Consider the following 19,464-nt stretch of genomic DNA (forward strand, 5'->3'; position numbering starts at 1 on the left):
TCTTTCCTCATCTAACTACCCTCGATTCCTTTCCCCCCCACCATATGCTTATCTAGCCTCCCCTTAAATACAGTAATACTATTCACCTCAACCACTCCATGATAATGGATTCCACAATCTCTGCACTGAGTATAGTAAACTTGTATTTATACACAGTCTCTTATCATAGTCTGAGAATTTAAAGCACTTCATAAATGATTTACCACCAACATTATTATTAATCTGTCTGAAATGTTAACCCAGAAACATACAATATTACAGCACAGCACATTTGGCCAGTCACACCTGTGCTGGTCTCAAAGAATGACACATTTAATTAATTTCCCCTGTCCTAAATATTTTTAAATAGGTTTCAAATACTTAACCATTTTCCTTTTAAAAGTTATTTAAAAGGTCCCACATGGTAAACTGGTCAGGAAAGAAAAATACCATTGGAACTGAGGGAGAGTGGCAGCACTGTTCCAAAATTGGTTCAGTGGCAAGAAGCAAAGCCGAATGATCGATGGGCTGTAGTCTGCAGGAAGATGTCAGTGGACTGGTCAATGGGCAGAAAAGTGGCAAATGGAATTAAATCCGGAGAAGTCTGAGGTAATGCACTTGCAGAGGGCAAATGAAGCAAGGGAACACGCAATAAATGATAGGATACACTCAAGTGGAGAGGCACAGATGGACCTTGGAGTGCAGATGCACAGATCCCTAGTGGCAGCAGGGTAAGTAGGTAAGATGTTTAAGGCATACAGGATATTTTTCTTTATTAGCTGAGACATAGAATACAAGAGCTAGGAGGTTATGCTAGAATTGTTTTTGTAAGTCAGGAGACGTGGCTAATCCTGACCCCCCACCCCAGGCTCAGAAACTACAAGTCCCGACATACCGCAGGAGTGTCTGTGCATGTCTGGACCAGGAGCAGGCTGCACATGCACAGTTCAGCATTGAGAGATCTTCGAATCAGGGACATGCCGAGGGTGTCTACGTGATGGTGGCGTGCAAAACTGACCACAAGACCCAGTGGGGCAGAAAAGGTAAGCCTGCATGATCAGGGAGTGTTCAGCAGTTAAAAGAAAAGGCTGTGGGCAGAAAAGGTGCTGCTGGTAAAGACTCCATGTAATTAAGACCTAGAGAAGCCAGAGGAGCTGAAAAGGTCACTGGCTCTGTGCTAGAAAAGGTTAGGGCTCAGGAAACCTGGAAGACATTTACAGCTTGGTGTAGCTGGGGAAATTGGAGCATGGTGAAACCCAGGGACAGTGTCAGCCCAGTGATGCTTGCTGGCTATTGAAGAGCTGAAATTGCATCAGTAATTAGAGGCTGGAATGTAGACTCAGGAATCTAGGGGAACGTAGTCTCTGGAGAAGAGATTGAAACCTGGGAGGTGAGCAGTTGTTGAGGCAGTCTGAGTTGGAATGGTTTTGAGGGGATTCATTGACTTGATCTTTGAAAGTGAAAAGTTTGGAATCCCTTATGAAGGAGACAGTTTTATCAAGATTGATTTATTCAGTCTTCACTGACGTCTGGGTGGGTTGCTGAGACATCCATGGGATCTGTCTTGGTCAGATTTAAAAAGCATCAGTTCATTATCATTCATTATAGTTGATCTTATTCACTGTCTGAAATAACCTGAATTACAATGTTTTCTTTATTGGCTATGGCTGAAAATGAGCTAATTGTGTTTATAGATAATGTAGTTAATAAAGCTGTTTCAAATTGATTCTGTTGTTTTGTAGGTTATAAAGGACAGTACAATCTAGGAAGCCAATGGAGATGCAGGAATAATAGTACAAAGTAGAAATTGTTTGCAGTGGCTAGAGGGTTGGTAACCAGAGGCAAAGGATTTAAGAAAGCTGGCAAATTAGGATCTGGAATGCACAGGAAGATTGTTGAAAGCAGATTAAATAGGAATTGAATATATATTTTAAAAAAGACAAACACTGACAACCTCTGAAGAAAGAACAAGGAGCTCTTAAGAAATATTCAGTTAAATATTTCTAAAGAGGTGCCACAAGCGCTGTGGGCTGAATGGCTTCTTTCTGGGTTTGAGTCTGTGAATTCACTGACTCACAGTCATTTTTCCTAGTTTTATTGCAGCCATTCATGTTTTTCCTCAATTTGTTCTGTACAAAGCTTTATTTTTCTTCTGACACATAGGCTTGTTCAGCATACTTTACCTAGTTAATCTCTGTTGCATTTATAGAGAATGTCATAGCCATCTGTGTCATAACATTTCCATAAGGAGGATTGACAGGTTATCAAGAGCAGTGATCTAATCTGCTCTATTTATACTGCATATTAAAATTGTAGTTTTTAAAAGACTCTTTTCAGTGGCCTTATAGGTGTGTTTAGAGAAGGCAATTCCAAAGTTGTTGCATCATGCTTGTAGTACAGAATAGTTTTCACACTAGCTTGGGCTGGTTTTTACTGTTGTGACATGCAAAAAAGTTAAATATTTGTGCTTGTCATTTTTCTTATGAAATTTGAGGTATTTCTGATGACAGTAACACTAATCTGCAATAGATATTTGCCAGCTACAACACACAGCTGCCAAGCCCTATTTATGTTACAGGCCAACCTTGGTCTTTGACTTGGTGTCCATTCTTCCCTTGTGCCTCTTTGGAGTTTATTTGGGCTTTTTCCATGTTAACAACATTATACAAGTTTTTGTGTGTTGATTAAGTTATGTTGTAGTCTGCTTCAGTATTAAACAATTCTGTGTTAAAATAATGAAAAAATCTCATTTCTCTTTATTATTCCAGTGATAACACTGAGTTTGTGCCCATTTGCTACGCATTTTCACCATTTAGTCTTTCACAATTACCAGATTCCCATTTAACTTTTTCTATTCCGGTGAAGAAACAGATTCAAAACATTCTTAACTGTAACCTTCATTCCTGGTATCATTCTAGTGAATCTTATCTAGGATTATAGAATAATGTAATTTTACAGCATTAGAGGGGGTCATTTGGCCCATAGTGCTTTTGCTGGCTATCTGAAAGTACCATTTTAGTTCCATCCTTTTGGCCTTTTTCCATAATCTTTTGATTTTTTAAAAAAAATACAAAATAGGAGCAGGAAAAGGTCATACAGCCCATTGAGCCCACTGCGCCATACAATAATGATCGCGGATCTTGGGCTTTAACTCTTGTCCGCTCTGCAGATCCCTTGATTCCTTGAGACCAAAAATCTGCCTATCCCAATCTTAAATTTATTCAATGATGGAGCATCCACAACTCTCTGGGGTAGAGAATTCCAAAGACCCAAAACCCTCTGCGAGAAGAAATTACTCCTCATCTCAGTCTGAAAATGATTCGCCCATTTATCCTGAGACTCTGCCCCTCATTGTTTTCAGTTCCCCAGCCAGGGGAAACAACCCCTCAGCATCTACCCTGCCAAGCCCCTTCAGAATCTTGTTTCAATGAGATTAATAATCCACTTTCTTTTTAAAAGAAATGGATTCTGCTTCCACCATTTTTCTGATAGGGCACCCCATCGCATTATTAAAAAAATTCCCCTCTTTTCATTCGTTTTTGATAATCAGTACATGCCCTCTAGTTACCCATTCAGTTCATAAGTTCAGCTATGTTGGGAGTATCCTTTCCACAACACTGTGTTGGATGTTGAAATCACATTGCTTGGCAAAAGCAAGCTCAGCATTCAGCAGACTTAACCACTGGCTTTGGCAAGAGCATTCATTGATCTTTGTTTTGGGACAAAATCCAAGTCTACCAGGCAGTGGTTCCTCATCTCTTCTCCATGGCTGAGGCATGGACAACCTGCTGGCATCACACAAAGCAACTAGATCCATTCCACTTTCACTGCTTAAGATCTATCTGCAAAACAAGTGGCAGGACCAAATCCCTAACACAAGTTCTTGTAAGGCACTGTAGACCTGGTATTGAGAGCATGCTCAGAGCTTAACTTCACTGGGTCAGCCATGTGGTTTGCATGGAGGATTCCCACATACCAAGACAATATTCCACAGCCAACTGAGCACAGGAACCTACATTATTGAATGTCCTAAATTTAGCTATGAATACATTCTCAAAGCTAATCTCAGAGCCTGTAAGTTGGACCACACTACATGAGGTGGTAAAAAAAAACCTTGGATAGATCAAAATGGAGAAGTCTGTCATCAAGCAGTCTCAACATTTGAAGAGAACAGTCAGGTCCCTATAGGGACAAGCAAGCTGAATGTCACCCACCCCTCCAATGATTTCATATGTAATATTTACAATCAGACCTACAAATCAGTGTTTGGTTTAACATCACATATGAGACATCAACCTAGATGAACAGCTTGCCTCCTTGCTGAATACTCATCAGCTGAAGCAATAGGACAATCCAACATTCACTCAGACCAGTTAAGATAGATTGTCCTTATTTATCAAAACTCTCCTCCTTTTTGTTCTTTTACAAAGACATGCTCACATCCTAAAATAAAAGTGATGCTTCACTAGAGTTTTAGTAACTATGTGGAGCTACTTGCTTTTAAAAAGTGGTTTCCAACATTAGGCTAAAGTTGAGATCCAGTAAATGAAGGTTAGAACTTAGAAAAGTGGATATTTTCTTGATGTTTAAACATCAGAATTTTTTGATGCTTAGGCAGAAAGGTGCAAGAAAGGAATTGCAGAGCTTAGAGCCTAGGCACCTGAAAGCACAGCCACCCAATGGTGGAGCATGGGATGTGCATGAGTCCAGAATGGTAGGAGCACAGTGAGCCCCTGCCCTAGTTCTGAAGATGCATCTTTCTTTCTTATCTCACCTCATGCCCTCTGAGGTCACCTTGTCCATGAGGTCCAACTCCTGCCTGACTTCCACCAAACTGCTTTCCTGGCCCATGTTCACTGCATTGTTAAGTTCTCTGTTCTGGCACTGTCCCCTCCCCTTCAAATCTACTGTCAACACCCCTCTTAAAAAAAAACTCGCTCTTAACTCCTCTGTCCATGCAAGCTACCACCCCACCTCCAACCACCCCTTCCTCTGCAAATTCTTACTGCCTGTAGTACTTTGTGTCTCATGTATGATAACAAAAATCCTTGTATTTCAGCATTCTGCAGGCTCTTTCCATTTAAATAATAGTATTTAAACTATGCCAAACTGGACACCTCACATTTCCCCACATTATGCTCCATCTGCCAGACCACTCACTTAACCCATCTATAAGCCTTTGCAAACTCTTTATATCCTCCTCATAACTTGCTTTCCTACCTATCTTTGTATCTTTAAATTTGGCTACAATATATTCAATCCCTTCACCCAAGTTATTAATATAGGCTGCAGGTAGTTGAAACCCCAACACTGATCCATGAGGTACTCCACTAGTTACAGCTTGTCAATCTGATATCTTCCACTCAACGAGTGATTAGGTTTTGGCACACATTGCCTGAAAAAAGGATGTACGGATTCAATAGTAATCCATAAAAGGAAATTGGATGAATACTTGAAGGAGGAGAGAATTGTAGGGATATGGGGAAAGAGGGAGATTGTTCTTTCAAAGTGCCAGCACAGATTTGACTTAAGTAATTCTACGATTTTATGAAACTAATGTTTCAGTCTGTTCTGATGAAAGATTGCTTTGAAATGTTGCTTGATCTCTTTCAGATGCTTGCTGATCTGTAGCGCATTTTTATTTTTTAATCATTATAAAGTTAAGTTTTTCTGTTCCTTCAGCACTAACCTTGTATGAAAAGTAGTAATCTATTATCAATTGTTCTGAATCATCCCTTAGTGTTTAGGATTTCACTTGGGGGTTGTGGAACTTTGGTAATTTGTGGGCAAATACTGAGCCTGTGAAATGTCTGTGCCATTGGCAATATCTCAATAAATCAATTTATTTTTCCTGCATTTTTTCAGAGGGCTATTGTTTAGTCATGCCATTCTTGCCTGATTCAGAAACTTGTGGGTTCAAGCCCCATTCTAGAATCATAAATACATAATCTAAGTTGACATTTTGGCGGAGGGAGTGTTGCTCTGAGGAGGTACTGTCCTTTGGATCAGAACCTGAACCAAGACTACCTGCCACCTTGTATAAAAGCACAAGATCACATTACACTATCCAAAGCTGAGCAAGGGAGTTCTATTACAAAACAAAAACAATACCTGGAAATACGCAGGTCTGGCAGCATCTGCAAATAGGAGCACAGTTAATGTTTCGAGTCCGAATGACCCTTCAACAGAACTAAGTAAAAATAGAAGAGGTGAAATATAACCTGGTTTGGTTTTTTTTTTGTGGGGGGTGGGGGGGTGGAACAAGACGACCTGGATAGGAGGGCCAGTGATAGGTGGAGATAACCAAAAGATGTCACAGACAAAAGGACAAAGAGGTGTTGAAGGTGGTGATATTATCTAAAGGAATGTGCTAATTAAGGGTAGAAAGCAGGACGAGCAAGGTACAGATAGCTCTAGTGGGGGTGAGTGGGGGGAAGGGATCAAAAGAGGCTAAAAGGTCGAGATAAAACAATGGATGGAAATACACTTAAAAATAATGGAAGTAGGTGGGAAAAGAAAAATCTACTTAAGTTATTGGGAAAAAGGAGGGGGAAAAAATTCAGAAAGAGGGTGGGGATGGAGGAGAGAGAGTTCATGATCTAAAATTGAACTCAATATTCAGTCCAGAAGGCTGTAAAGTGCCTAGTCGGAAGATGAGGTGCTGTTCCTCCAGTTTGCATTGAGCTTCACTGGAACAATGCAGCAAACCAAGGATGGACATGTGGGCATGAGAGCAGGGTGGAGTGTTGAAATGGCAAGCGACAGGGAGGTCTAGGTAATACTTGCAGACAGACTGAAGGTTCTCCTATTAGCCTGGCCAATATGTGACCCTCAATTAACACTAAACAGATTAACTTGTCACTAATCCTCAGCTGATTGGCTGCTGCATTTTTCCCCTCAATTTAAGTCACAAGCACTTCATTGACAGTGAAGACGTTTGAGGTTCAATCAACGTGTCTTTTTCTCCTTCCTATAGTGTTTGGTTGGTTGTTTTGGTTGTTTTCTTGCTTACTTTATTTACAAGTGCATTATTTAATTTTGCTGTACACCTTAAAACTCATTTCTACCATGATAGCATTTTTTTTTTTTTAGATAGCTGGCACTATCTTTTGAAAATTAGGATGGCACAAACCCTGTTTGTCAATATTTGCAGAAGGCTCACTGAAAGTGAAATTACTGCCAAAGCAATAAAGGTTGTGATGCCCTCAAGTAACAATGACTTAGTGACATGTTGAACAAATGAAACCTAGTGAAAGATGAATAAATATGAACGAGTTTTAGAATTAATTGAAAAATAATCCAGACTTTAAAAATACTACATGTTTCAATCAGAACTAATGCAAATACTTAACTTTTACCTTACAGATCTACTGATGCTACCAAGGCCACCTGGTACATGTTGACTAAATCAAATTATGTAATGACAGTCATGTGACAAAAGGTGACAACGATGACCCTCACTGAAAGGCTACGTGAAAAGATATCACAGGCTTTCTATAATCATGGGCTGTTGTGTGCGTCTTACCCCATTCCCATTATTGTTTTTACGGCTGTGTGCATCTTAACGTGCTGGTAAGTAGCAAATTGCATCAGTATGAACTTGACTGACCAACAACAGCAGCAACAACTTAATCTTGTTTGGTAACTTGAAAGTCATGTTGAAAGTTCCTAAGCTTTACAGATGGGCAAATAGACACCAGATAAGAGTTCGAAGGTGGTTAGGAGAGGTGACTGAAGGAATGGCCTTCAGGAGTTTTTGAAGCATAGTAACATGGAATGCATCAAGCGACAGAGCTTCAGCCTAGCACATGACACCCGATGGCTTTTGGTAGTGGAGGGATGTGAACTCAAAGCAGACCAGAGCTAGATGAGTAGATATGAACTGCTGGGATGTAGAGCTTGATAACGTTACAGATGGTGGTAAGAGACAAGGTACCTTAGGGGTTTGCAACAAAGGGCATGTATTTTAAAATGAATGTGATGATGGACAAGAAACCAGTGGAAGTTGATAACAATAAAGGAGACAATCGTCAAGTGCAACTTAGAAGTAGAGTGTAAACAATGATGCTTTGGGCATGTTTAAGTTTGCACAGGGTGGAGCTAGCAAAGACTTTCAGAGAGCATTTGAGAAGGCAAGCCTAAAAAAGGTAATTAAGCTATTTGCTGTTGAGAGTCTTCAAATGATTAATTAAGAGACTACTTGAGCCTTGCTGCAGGAACTTTGTAACTAGTACCTTCTTTCTGAACAAACCATGCCACAAGATGTCCTGGAGACAGATCAGGACCAAATGGGATTCTGAACAGCATTCTCAACACATGCAGTTACCACAACACTGATACAGATGACTCCATGGTGTACACCGGGTGAGGATGAGAGTTTTTATCATTCAAAGCAGAAACGGCATCCTCACAGTAATGTCAGCTAAACTGCCTACCCAGGTAAAAAACAGTTCCTTGACTAAATTGAGCAGGCATTCTCCAGAATTCCCAGAGTACAAAAGTGAAAAAATATATATTTCAAGACACTATCTACAATATCGCACATTCAACATATGGAAAGAAAATGCTGATTGGTTTGAGGCTACCATCACTGTAATGGAACCTGTCATTGAAGATGAGCAGTTCACTCTCGTTAATTACTAGAGGGATTCAAGTGAGAAAACTCTGAATGTGTTAAGAGCCACTTGAAGGCAGTGCATCAATAGCTACTGGTTACAACTCTGCCAGAATATTCAGATGCCTTTCAACACAGGGAATGTATGGAGGGATCAAAGATGACAGGCCCATCAGCCAAGAAAACAGCTCCATTGGAAGATCTACAATTGACATGATCTTTTCAGTTCAGCATCTACAAGCAAAATGCCTTAAAGAAAGGGTACCACTATGCATTGCCTTCATTGATCTCACCAAGGCATTCAACAATGTGAGCAAATGCAGTCTATTTAAGCTGCTGGAGAAAATTGGCTGCCTGCTGAAGCTGCTCTACGCAGTCACCTCTTTGTGACAGTGTGATGTATATGATGGTGCAACATAAGAACTCAGATCCCCAGTGGGGTCAAGCAGGATTGTGTTGCAGCACTGACACTCTTAGGAACATAGGAGCAGGAGTAGGCCAGTTGGCCTCTCAAGCCTACTCCATCATTTAACTCAATCATGCCAGATCATCTACCTCAATGCCATTTTTCCACACTATCCCTGTACCCCTTAATATCATTGCTGGCTAGAAATCTGTCAATCTCTGCTTTGAACATATTCAATGACTGAGCCGCCACAGCCCTTTGAGGTAGAGAATTCCAAAGATTTGCCACCCTCTGAAGTTCCTCATCTCAGACCTAAATGGCCTACCTCTTATTCTGAGACTGTCTTGTCTCGTCTAGACACCGGCACCACCCCACCCCCAACTGGGGGAACGTCCTTCTTGAATCTACCCTGTTGAGCCCTGCAAGCATTTTGTACACTTCAATGAGATCACTTCTCATTCTTCTAAACTCTAGAGAATACAGACCCAGTCTCCTCAAATTATAATTCTGCCATCCCCAGGATTAGTCTGGTAAAGCTTTGTTGCACACCCTCTATGATCAGTATATCCTTCCTTTGGTAAGGAGACCAAAACTGCACACAATATTCCAGGTTTGATCTCACTAAGGCTGTATACAACTGCAGCAAGGCTTCTTTATTTCTATACTCAAATACCCTTGCAATAAAAGGTAACACATCATTTACTGTCCTGATTGCTTGTTGCACCTGCATGTTAGCTTTCAGTGAACCATAGAACCACAGAAAAAGTTATGGCACAGAAAGAGGCCATTCAGTCCATTTGGGTCTGCGCCAGTTGAAAAAAAAAACAGAAAAACTAGCTGCCCATTCTAATCCCACCTTCCAGCACCCAGTCTGGTATTTGATAAATTGTTGCACAAAAATCGAACCATAGAAAAGGTTATGGTTCAGAAAGAAGCCATTCAGCCCATCGTGTCTACGCTGGCCAAAAAGAAAAATAAGAAACTTGCACTCATTTTAAAAACTTTCCAGCACCTGGTCCATAACTTTGCAGGTTACAGCATTTCAGATGCAGACCCAGGTAGCTTTAAATTGAGTTGAGGAGTTCTATCTCCATTCCAAACACCCACCACCCTCTGGATGAAAAAGTTTTTCCTCAGGTCCCCTCTAATCCTTCTGCCAATCACCTTAAATCTGTGCCTCCTGATAACTGAACTCTCCACTAGAGGAAACAGGGCATCCCTGATGCCACGAGGAGAAACAGGGCTGTCTACCCTACCTAGACCCCTCAATTTTATACATCTCAATCAGGTCACCCCTCAGCCTCCTCAGTTCCAAGGAAAACAACCCAGCCTATCCAATCTCTCCTCATAGCTGCAATTTTCAAGCCTTGTCAACGTTCTTGTAAATCTCTTTTGTACTCTCTCCAGAGTAATTATATCCTTTCTGTAATGTGGCGACCAGAGCAGTACACAATTCCAGCTGTAGCCTAACCAGTGTTTTATATAGTTCCATCATTACAGCCCTGCTTTTATATATTTTATACCTTGTCCTCAAGCTTTCCAAATACTTCCTTCACTACCTTATCCACCTGTCCTGCCACCTTCGGGGACCTGTGGACACGCACTCCAAGGTCGCTCACTTCCTCTACCCCTCCATTTATTGTGTATTCCCAAGCTTTGTTTGCCCTCCCCAAATGCATTACCTTACACTTCTGAATTGAATTCCATCTGCCACTTTTCTGCCCACTCAACCAAACATTGATTTCATTCTGGAGACAACAGCTGCACGGCCAATTTTGGTGTCATCTGCAAATTTCCCAATTATGCTGCCCACATTTAAGTCCAAATCAATAATATATGCAACAAACAGCAAGGGACCCAACACTGAGCACTGAGGAACGCCACTGGAAACAGTTTTCCTTTCAGAAAACCATTGATCAATCATTACCCTTTGTTTCCTGTTGCCGAGCTAACATTCCCTTCTCCCATGAACTTTTACTTTTCTGACCAGTCTGCCACATGGGACCTTGTCAAATGCCTTAATAAAATTCATGTAAACAACATCCACGGCACTACCCTCAATGCTCCTTGTTACTTCCTCAAAAAAATACTATTAAGTTAGCAAGACATGATCTTCCTCAACAAAACCATGCTGACTGTCCCTGATTAATCCGTTCCTTTCTAAGTGACAACTATCCTGTGTCTCAGAATTGATTCTAATCATTTGCCCACCACTGAAGTCAGGCTGACCAGCCCATAATTATTTGGCCTATCCCTCACACCCTTTTTAAATAATGGTTCAATGTTTGCAGACCTCCAATCCTCTGGTACCTCTTCTGTATCTAGTGAGATGCAGATCCACAGATCCCTGCCTTGCTACCTTCAGATCCATGAAGGTAGCAGGGCAGGTAGATAAGATGGTTAAGGCAGCATATGGGATACATGTATTCTATGCCTCGGCTAATAAAGGCAAGAGCAGGGAGGTTATGCTGGAACTGTATAAAACACTGATTAGGCCACAACTGGAGTACTGTGTCCGGTTCTGGTCACTAATTTATAGGAAGGATGCGATTGCACTGGAGAGGGTGCAGAGGAGATTTACCAGGACGCTGCCTGGGTTGGAGGGTCTGAGCTATAAGGAAAGACTGGATAAGGACGTTTTTCTTGGAATAGCAAAGGTTGAGAGGGGACCTGATAGAGGTGTATAAGATAATGAGGGGCACAGATAGGGTGGATAGGAAGGCACTTTTTCCATTAGTGGTGGGGGGCGGGGGGTGGGTGTCAATAACCAGGTGACATAGATTTAAAAGCTTAAGAGGGGAGTTGAGAAGTTTTTTCACCCAGAGGGTGGTGGGAGTCTGGAACTCACTGCCTGAAAAGGGTGGTTTAGTCAGAAACTCTTGTAACATTTTAGTAATATTTAGATATTCACTTGTTTCCATAGTCTCCAGGGCTATGGGCCAAGCGCTGGAAAGTGGGATTAGTGTAGTCAGATCTTTGTTGACCAGTGTGGACACAATGGGTCAAATGGCCTCCTTCTGTGCTGTAAACATCAGAGTCTGATGATTGGAAAATGATCCTCAGAACATCTATTTACTCCCCGACTTGCTCTAACAGCCTGGGATACAACCCATCTGGCCCTGGTGATTTATCTACCTTCAAGGATGCCAGTCCTTCCTCTCACTATGCTTATTGCATCTAAATGTTTCACACCCCTCATTAAACTATAATATCTGCATCATCCCTCTCCTTAATGAAAATGGAGACAAAGTATTTAGAGAACCCTGCCCACATCTTCAGCATCAGCACTCCAGTTGCCATGTACATCTGTTTGCCCCTGCACTTTCCTTAGTTATTCTCTTGCTCTTAATGTACTGGTAAGACATCTTTGGGTTTTCCTTGATTTTTTACCTGCCAATATTTTTTTCATATCCTGTTTGCTTTCCTAATTTCCATTTTTACTTAACCTTTGAATTTTCTATACTCTTGTAGGCTTTCTAAAGTATCAAGTTTTTTGTGACTATCATAAGCTTTCTTTTTCTGTTTTATCTTACCCTGCTCTAGATTTGGCAATACTGTCCTTAGCATGTGATCTTGGACATGATCAGAGGATTACAACCTTTGGAGGTCCTGCTTGCCAATCTCTTTCTTAACCCCCTGAACTTGGCCTGAGGATCTCGTCCCTTTTTCTACCTATATCATGGCACCAATGTGAACCATGACCTCTGGCTGTGCACCCTCACCCTCCAGAATGCTCTGAAGCCATTTGGTGATATCCATGAACCTTGTAACATACCATCATGGAATCATTGAAGTGCCTGTCCCCCTACTAGTACGGCTCTTCTGTCTATTCTCCTCCTTCCCTGCACAGATAAGCCACCCAAAGTGCTTTGGTCATGACTCACTGCTCCCTCCAGAGGAACCCTCTGCCCCGTTGGTACTCAGAACTGAATGGTCACCTGTTAGAAAATGGGATGTCCTCAGGTGTCTACTGCAGTACCTGCCTTGTCTTTCTTGCTTGTCTGACAATGCTACACGGCCATGTAGTCCCTCTGTCTGTTCTTTAAGCTGAGGGGTGACCACTTGCTGAAATATGCTATTTATGTAACTCTCATCCTCAGTGACATCACCTACTCCTCAAGTTCCAAGATACAAGCACCCAGGTCCCTTTGGATATCAACATTTTCTAATCTCTGCCCATTTAAGAAATCCTCTGCATTTCTGTTTTTCCTACCTACCAAAGTGGATAACTTCACATTTTTCCATGTTATGTTCTTGTTCACTCGCTTAGTCTGTCTAAATCTCCTTGAAGTTTCTTTGCATCCTCCTCAATTCACATTCCCATTAAGTTTTGTCATCAAGATTGGAAATATATTTGCTCCCCACATCCAAATCATTGATTTAGGTTATGAATGGCTGGAGCCTAAGCACTAATCCTTGCGGTACCCCATTATTCACAGCCTGCCAACCTGAGAATGATCTGTTTATCCCTGCTGTCCTTTAACCAATCCTCAATCCAGTCCAGTATATTTCTCCCAATCCCATGAGCTGGAATTTCACTGACTAGCTGTGTGGGATTTCATCAAAAGTCTTCTGAAAATCCAAGTACACCATATCCACTAATTCTCTTATCTATTCTGCTAGAACATCCTCAAAAAAAAAACAACAACAACAACTGCCAACAGGTTTGTCAAACATGATTTCCCTTTCATAAACTCATTTTGACTCTTAGGTATATTATTTTTGCTGTCATATGCCTTCAGACTATCTACAGAGGGGGATCAACTTGCACACCAGAACTGGTAGAAAGCTGTTCAGCCTTACTCACCTGAGATCCAAGACAAAGATGCACCAAGTCCTCAGAGAGTTGCTTTATACTGACAATGGACAGATTAACATTCCATACTGAGGAGCACCTTCAGTGGCAAATGGACAGACTTTCTCAAGCCTGTAAAGAATTTGGTTTGACCATAAGCATCAGGAAGACACACGTCATTATCCAGGATGTTACCATACTGCCATCTATCAGCTTTGACAATGTGACACTGGAGGTTGTTGATAGCTTCACAAATCTAGACTCTACAATCACTAGCAACCTGTAACTTGATGAAATCAATATATGCATTGCAAAAGCTACAGCTGCTTTGTCCAAGCTGAGTAAAAGAATCTGGAACAATAGCAACCTGACTGAGAACACCAAACTGCAAGTCTACCAAACCTGTGTTCCCAGCGTGCTCATTTACAGCGGTGAGACCTGGACAAACAAATTCGAAGTAGGAGAAGAGGCTGTACAAATTTGTAGTCTCAGATGTATCCTTGGCATCTCTTGGCAGGACAAGGTCACCAACTTGGAGAATTAGCTTCAGGACCAGTCAGCATTCACTCATTGCTAAACTGATGAGGTTTGGGCTGACTTGGTCACATTCTTTAGATGACAGGCATGTATTCAAAGAGCTTCTATATAGTGAATTGGCAGCCTGGGCATCCATACCTCTATTAGGACACCTGAAAGCTAGATATGAAGATGACAGACATTGACATGACAACTGGGAGATGTTCACTGACAGCCTCTGGAGGCTGACTGTTTGGAAGGGTATTGGAAGAGGCAAGCAGAAATGAAAAGCTCAACTGGCCAAGATGAAGGTCCAGAGGAAAGAGATGCCAATGAATCATGCACCTTAGTCTATTGTCTTCCTCTGCAGCAAATATGGCAGATACTGCCATGCCATAGTGGGGCTCCTGAGCCACCAGGTGATGCTTATTACAGAACAAAAACACCTGGAAAAACTCAGCAGGTCTGGCAGCATCTGCTGATAGGAGCACAGTTAATATTTCAAGTTCGAATGACCCTTCAACAGAACTAAGTAAAAATAGAAGAGAGGTGAAATATAACCTGGTTGTGGGATGTGGGGGGGGGGGGGTGGGTGGGTGGGGGGACACCAAGACGACCTGGATAGAGGGCCAGTGATAGGTGGCGATAACTAAAAGATGTCACAGACAAAAGGACAAAGAGGTGTTGAAGGTGATGATATTATCTAAAGGAATGTGCTAATTAAGGGTAGAAAGCAGGACGAGCAAGGTACAGATAGCCCTGGGGCGGGGGGCGGCGGTGGGGATTGCAAGAGGCTAAAAGGTAGAGATAAAACAATGGATGGAAATACATTTAAAAATAATGGAAGTAGGTGGGAAAAGAAAAATCTATATAAATTGGAAAAAAAGAGGGGGATAATCGGAAAGGGTGACCGCTTTGCAGAACACCTTTGGTCTGTTCGCAAGTATTACCCAGACCTCCGTCGCTTACTCCACCCTACTCTCAGGCCCGTCCTAGGCTTGCAGCATTGTTCCAGTGAAGCTCAATGCAAACTGGAGGAACAGCACCTCATCTTCCGAGTAGGCACTTTACAGCCTTCCGGATTGAATATTGAGTTCAATTTTAGATCATGAACTCTCTCCTCCATCCCCACCCCCTTTCTGATTTTCCCCCTCCTTTGTCTTTTCCAATAATTTATATAGATTTTTCTTTTCCCACCTACTTCCATTATTTTTAAGTGTATTTCCATCCATTGTTTTATCTCTACCTTTTAGCCTATTTCAATCCCTTCCCCCCACCCCCACTAGGGCTATCTGTACCTCACTCATCCTGCACATTCCTTTAGATAATATCACCACCTTCAACACCTCTTTGTCCGTGACATCTTTTGGTTACCTCCACCTATCACTGGCCCTCTATCCAGCTCTTCTTGGTTCCCCCCCACCCTTAAACCAGAGTTTTTCCAGGTATTTTTGTTTTGGATTTCCAGCATCCACAGTTTTTTGATTTTATCTTGATGCTTAATACAGAGTTGACCACCATGGTGCAAACCATTGTCGTACAAAAAGGAAGGCTGCTACTAATCTTCAGATGTTTAATTGCTGATATTTTATTTTTTGTACTTCGTCTGATTTAATGCAATTTTCATTTCAATAAAGTTTGCTGTTAAACGCAGTGATTCAGAAAATAAAGTTGGGCCACCGGCTGCTTGTCTAAATTTTAACTTTAGAAGATCTGGTTACTGTTTCAGTTGCTGGGCAACCAATAATATCAAAGTCTTACTGTAGTAACGTTTACTTGAAAATCTAAAATGTTTTGTAAGGAGGAATACTCAAGTGACTTAGCAGGGTACCAGAAATCATATTTTGAAGGCCCGACCCTAATTTCTTTCTGGACTTGTAAGAGCTTGACATAAAATCGTTAGTTTTCACTGATACCACATTTGACAAAATGCTTAAACATGGTTTAAAGCATTAAAATTTATGCTTGCATGCTATGTAACCATCATGATTAGTTCTTATATGGGTCTTATAAAGTCGTGAAGCTTTGTTTCGAGTTATTGCTGCATGAACCCAGATCTTACCAGCTGTTTACTAAATGGAGAGTTCTGCAGTAGTGGTGCTTTGTCTTGAGGAATGAAGTGTGAGTGATGACTTATCCCATTCTGTCAATTGATGTGGAGCAATTAATTTAGTCTCCACAAAGGTTTGGACAGAGTGTTTTGCTGCATGTTGAATTGCAAAATATGAATAGTTCCCACAAAACTTGCGCCTAAACTGTGCAGGAATTTTTGGCTTTAAATATCCAACTATGTATTCCTAAATCTCTAGTTACTGAATTGTGTCTGAACACCTGAGTTTTTTTGTGTAATGTCTTTAACAATTGAATTGTCATATTGCTCAGTTATTTAGATTACTTCTTTTGAATTGAATGACCAACTGAGGGTAAACAAATTTCAATACTTGAAAGAAATACTCTAATTTATATAGTGCCTTCTTGCATCTGAGGAACATGTCAATGACTCCATTAAAAAAATTGCTTTGAAATGCAGTGACTTGCTATGAAGGCAGTTCAGCAACGTTTCACAGACAGCAGAATCTCAAAGCAACTTGGACTAATGTTTTTTTTAAATTCTTTTATGGAATGTGGTTGTCACTGGCAAGGCCAGCATTTGTTGCCCATCACTTTTTGCCTTTGAACTGAGTTGCTTGTTAGGCCATTTCTGAGTACATTGCTGTGGGTCCGGAGCAATGTGTAGGCCGGACAGGATAAGGATGGCAGATTCCCGTCCCTAAAGGACATTAGTGAACCAGATGGGTTTTTACAACAAATCGATAGTTGTCATGGTTACTGAGACTAGCTTTATATTCCAGATTTATTAAATTTAAATTCTAATCAGTTGCCATGGTGAGATTTGAACTCATGCCATCTTCGCTGGGCCTCTGGACTACTAGTCAAGTGACATGAGTACAACAACACTATCTACCCTTAGTGATATTGTTATGATCCCAGCTATGCTAATACTGGACAAGCCTGATACTTATGATTATGGTCTGTCAAGCCAGATCCTTTAAAGAATGTAATGTGTGGAAGAACCAAGGGTAAGGAAATAAGCAGCAGGACTCCAAGATTAAATTGAAACAGAATCACAGTGAAGAGGCCCTTCGGTCCATCGAGTCTGCACCGACACATGAGAAACACCTGACTACCTACCTAATCCCATTTACTAGCACTTGGCCCATAGCCTCAAATGTTAATGATGTGTCAAGTGCTCATCTAGGTACTTTTTAAAAAGGATGTGCCTCCACCACCCTCCCAGGCAGTGCATTCCAGACCATCACCACCCTCTGGGTAAAAAAGTTTTTCCTCACATCCCCCATAAACCTCCTACCCCTCACCTTGAACTTATGTCCCCTTGTGACTGACCCTTCAACTAAGGGGAACAGCTACTCCCTATCCATGCCCCTCAATCTTGTACACCTCGATCAGGTCACCCCTTAGTCTTCTCTGCTCCAATGAAAACAACCCAAGTTTATTAACCTCTTCATAAATGTTTCATCCCAGGCAACATCCTGGTGAATCTCCTCTGCACCACCTCCAGTGCAATCACATCCTTCCCATAATATGGTGACCTGAACTGCACAGTACTCCAGCTGTGGCCTCACCAAAGTTCTAAACAACTCCAACATGATCTATACTTTTGTAATCTATGCCTTGATTAACAAAGGCAAGTGTCCCATATGCCTTTTTCATCACCCCACAAACATATCCCTCTGCCTTCAGAGATCTATGGACACACACACCAAGGTCCCTTTGTTCCTCAGAACTTGCTCGTGCCATGCCGTTCATTGAATACTTCCTCATCAAATTACTCCTTCCAAAGTGTATCACCTCTCACTTTTCAGGGTTAAATTCCATCTGCCACTTATCTGCCCATTTGACCATCCCGTCTATATCTTCCTGTAGCCCAAGACACTCAACCTCACTGTTAACCACCTGGCCAATCTTTGTATCATCCGCAAACTTACTAATCCTACCTCCACATAGTCATCTATGTCATTTATATAAAATGACAAATAGGGGACCCAGCACAGATCCCTGTGGTACACCACTGGCTTCCAGTCACTAAAGCATCCTTTTGTCATCACTCTCTACCTCCTACAACTAAGCCAATTTTGAACCCACCTTATCAAATTACCCTGTATCCCATGTGTATTTGCCTTCTTTATAAGACTCACATGTGGGACCTTGTTAAAGGCTTTGCTGAAATCCATATAAACTACATCAGCTGCACTACCCTCATCTACACACCTGGTCACCTCCTCAAAATTCAATCAAATTTGTTAGGCATGACCTCCCTGACCGCTTATAAGTGTACGTCTCTCAACATTTTCTTTTAGCATCTAGGAATGGCCTGAGTAATGCGTCTTCTGACCGATAAAAACAACTTAAGGGCTATTTTAAAAGCCAAAACACTGAACATTTGACTTGTGTTCAAGCAGTAGAACCAGGACACCTTTCCCAATCCTGGATAGCAGTTCCTGCTTGGCTTAATGGGAGTTGCTGCAGACAGACACTCCAGCCACATCATCTGAACCTTTTGTAGGGAGCAGACAGAGTCTTTTTTCCCCACTGGCAAATTATTGCTCCCTGCAAAAGTCACAAAGTTGATATGTAGAGTTGATTTACTTGTGTGAATAGAGCCCCTTTTAACTAGGTCTTAACTGATGGCTCAGCAGTATTGATCACCGTAGAACAAGAAAATCACAGGTTTGATGACTTGACTATGCTGAGACTGAGTATTATGAAGGAGGGACAATGATCTGGAGTCCCATCCTGCTTCGAATTCAGTGATCTGTTCTGGAAAAAGGACATCAACTGAGGATTGATTTGTTTGGTTCCAAATTCTGCATCTTTTTGTTTTGCTATCCAGACTTCAATATAAAAATTGGTAACTTGAATGAGGGCTTTGAGTATGGAATTGGTGCTCATTGAGCCATTCTCCAAATTGGTGCTTTCAAGAAAGAAGAGTCTCATCAGCAAACTGATTCTATGAATTGACTGAAAAGAAAGACCCTAAAATTGGAATAACTTGAATTTGCTGCCACCTCTTGTGCAGTTACCACAACCTGCATTCATTGTATACATTGGAGATCCCAATCACTATACAAACAG

The 19,464-nt window shown here is 41.4% G+C and overlaps 1 protein-coding gene across 2 annotated transcripts in view; it reads left to right on the forward strand.

Moving 5' to 3' along the window:
• The window catches only part of LOC121278999 (SREBF chaperone), a 203,855-nt gene that overhangs the window by 30,062 nt on the left and 154,329 nt on the right, over positions 1–19,464 (forward strand). The window contains exons 2-3 of one of the 2 annotated variants that reach the window (XM_041189710.1): positions 848–1,022; positions 7,345–7,551. In XM_041189710.1, the coding sequence (XP_041045644.1) occupies positions 7,430–7,551 (122 nt within the window). In that variant the 5' untranslated portion in view covers positions 848–1,022; positions 7,345–7,429. The remainder of the gene's footprint in view (positions 1–847; positions 1,023–7,344; positions 7,552–19,464) is intronic. The other variant, XM_041189711.1, reaches the window with a different exon arrangement.

The sequence above is a fragment of the Carcharodon carcharias genome, chromosome 6 (assembly GCF_017639515.1).
Source record: "Carcharodon carcharias isolate sCarCar2 chromosome 6, sCarCar2.pri, whole genome shotgun sequence".
Lineage (NCBI taxonomy): Eukaryota > Metazoa > Chordata > Chondrichthyes > Lamniformes > Lamnidae > Carcharodon > Carcharodon carcharias.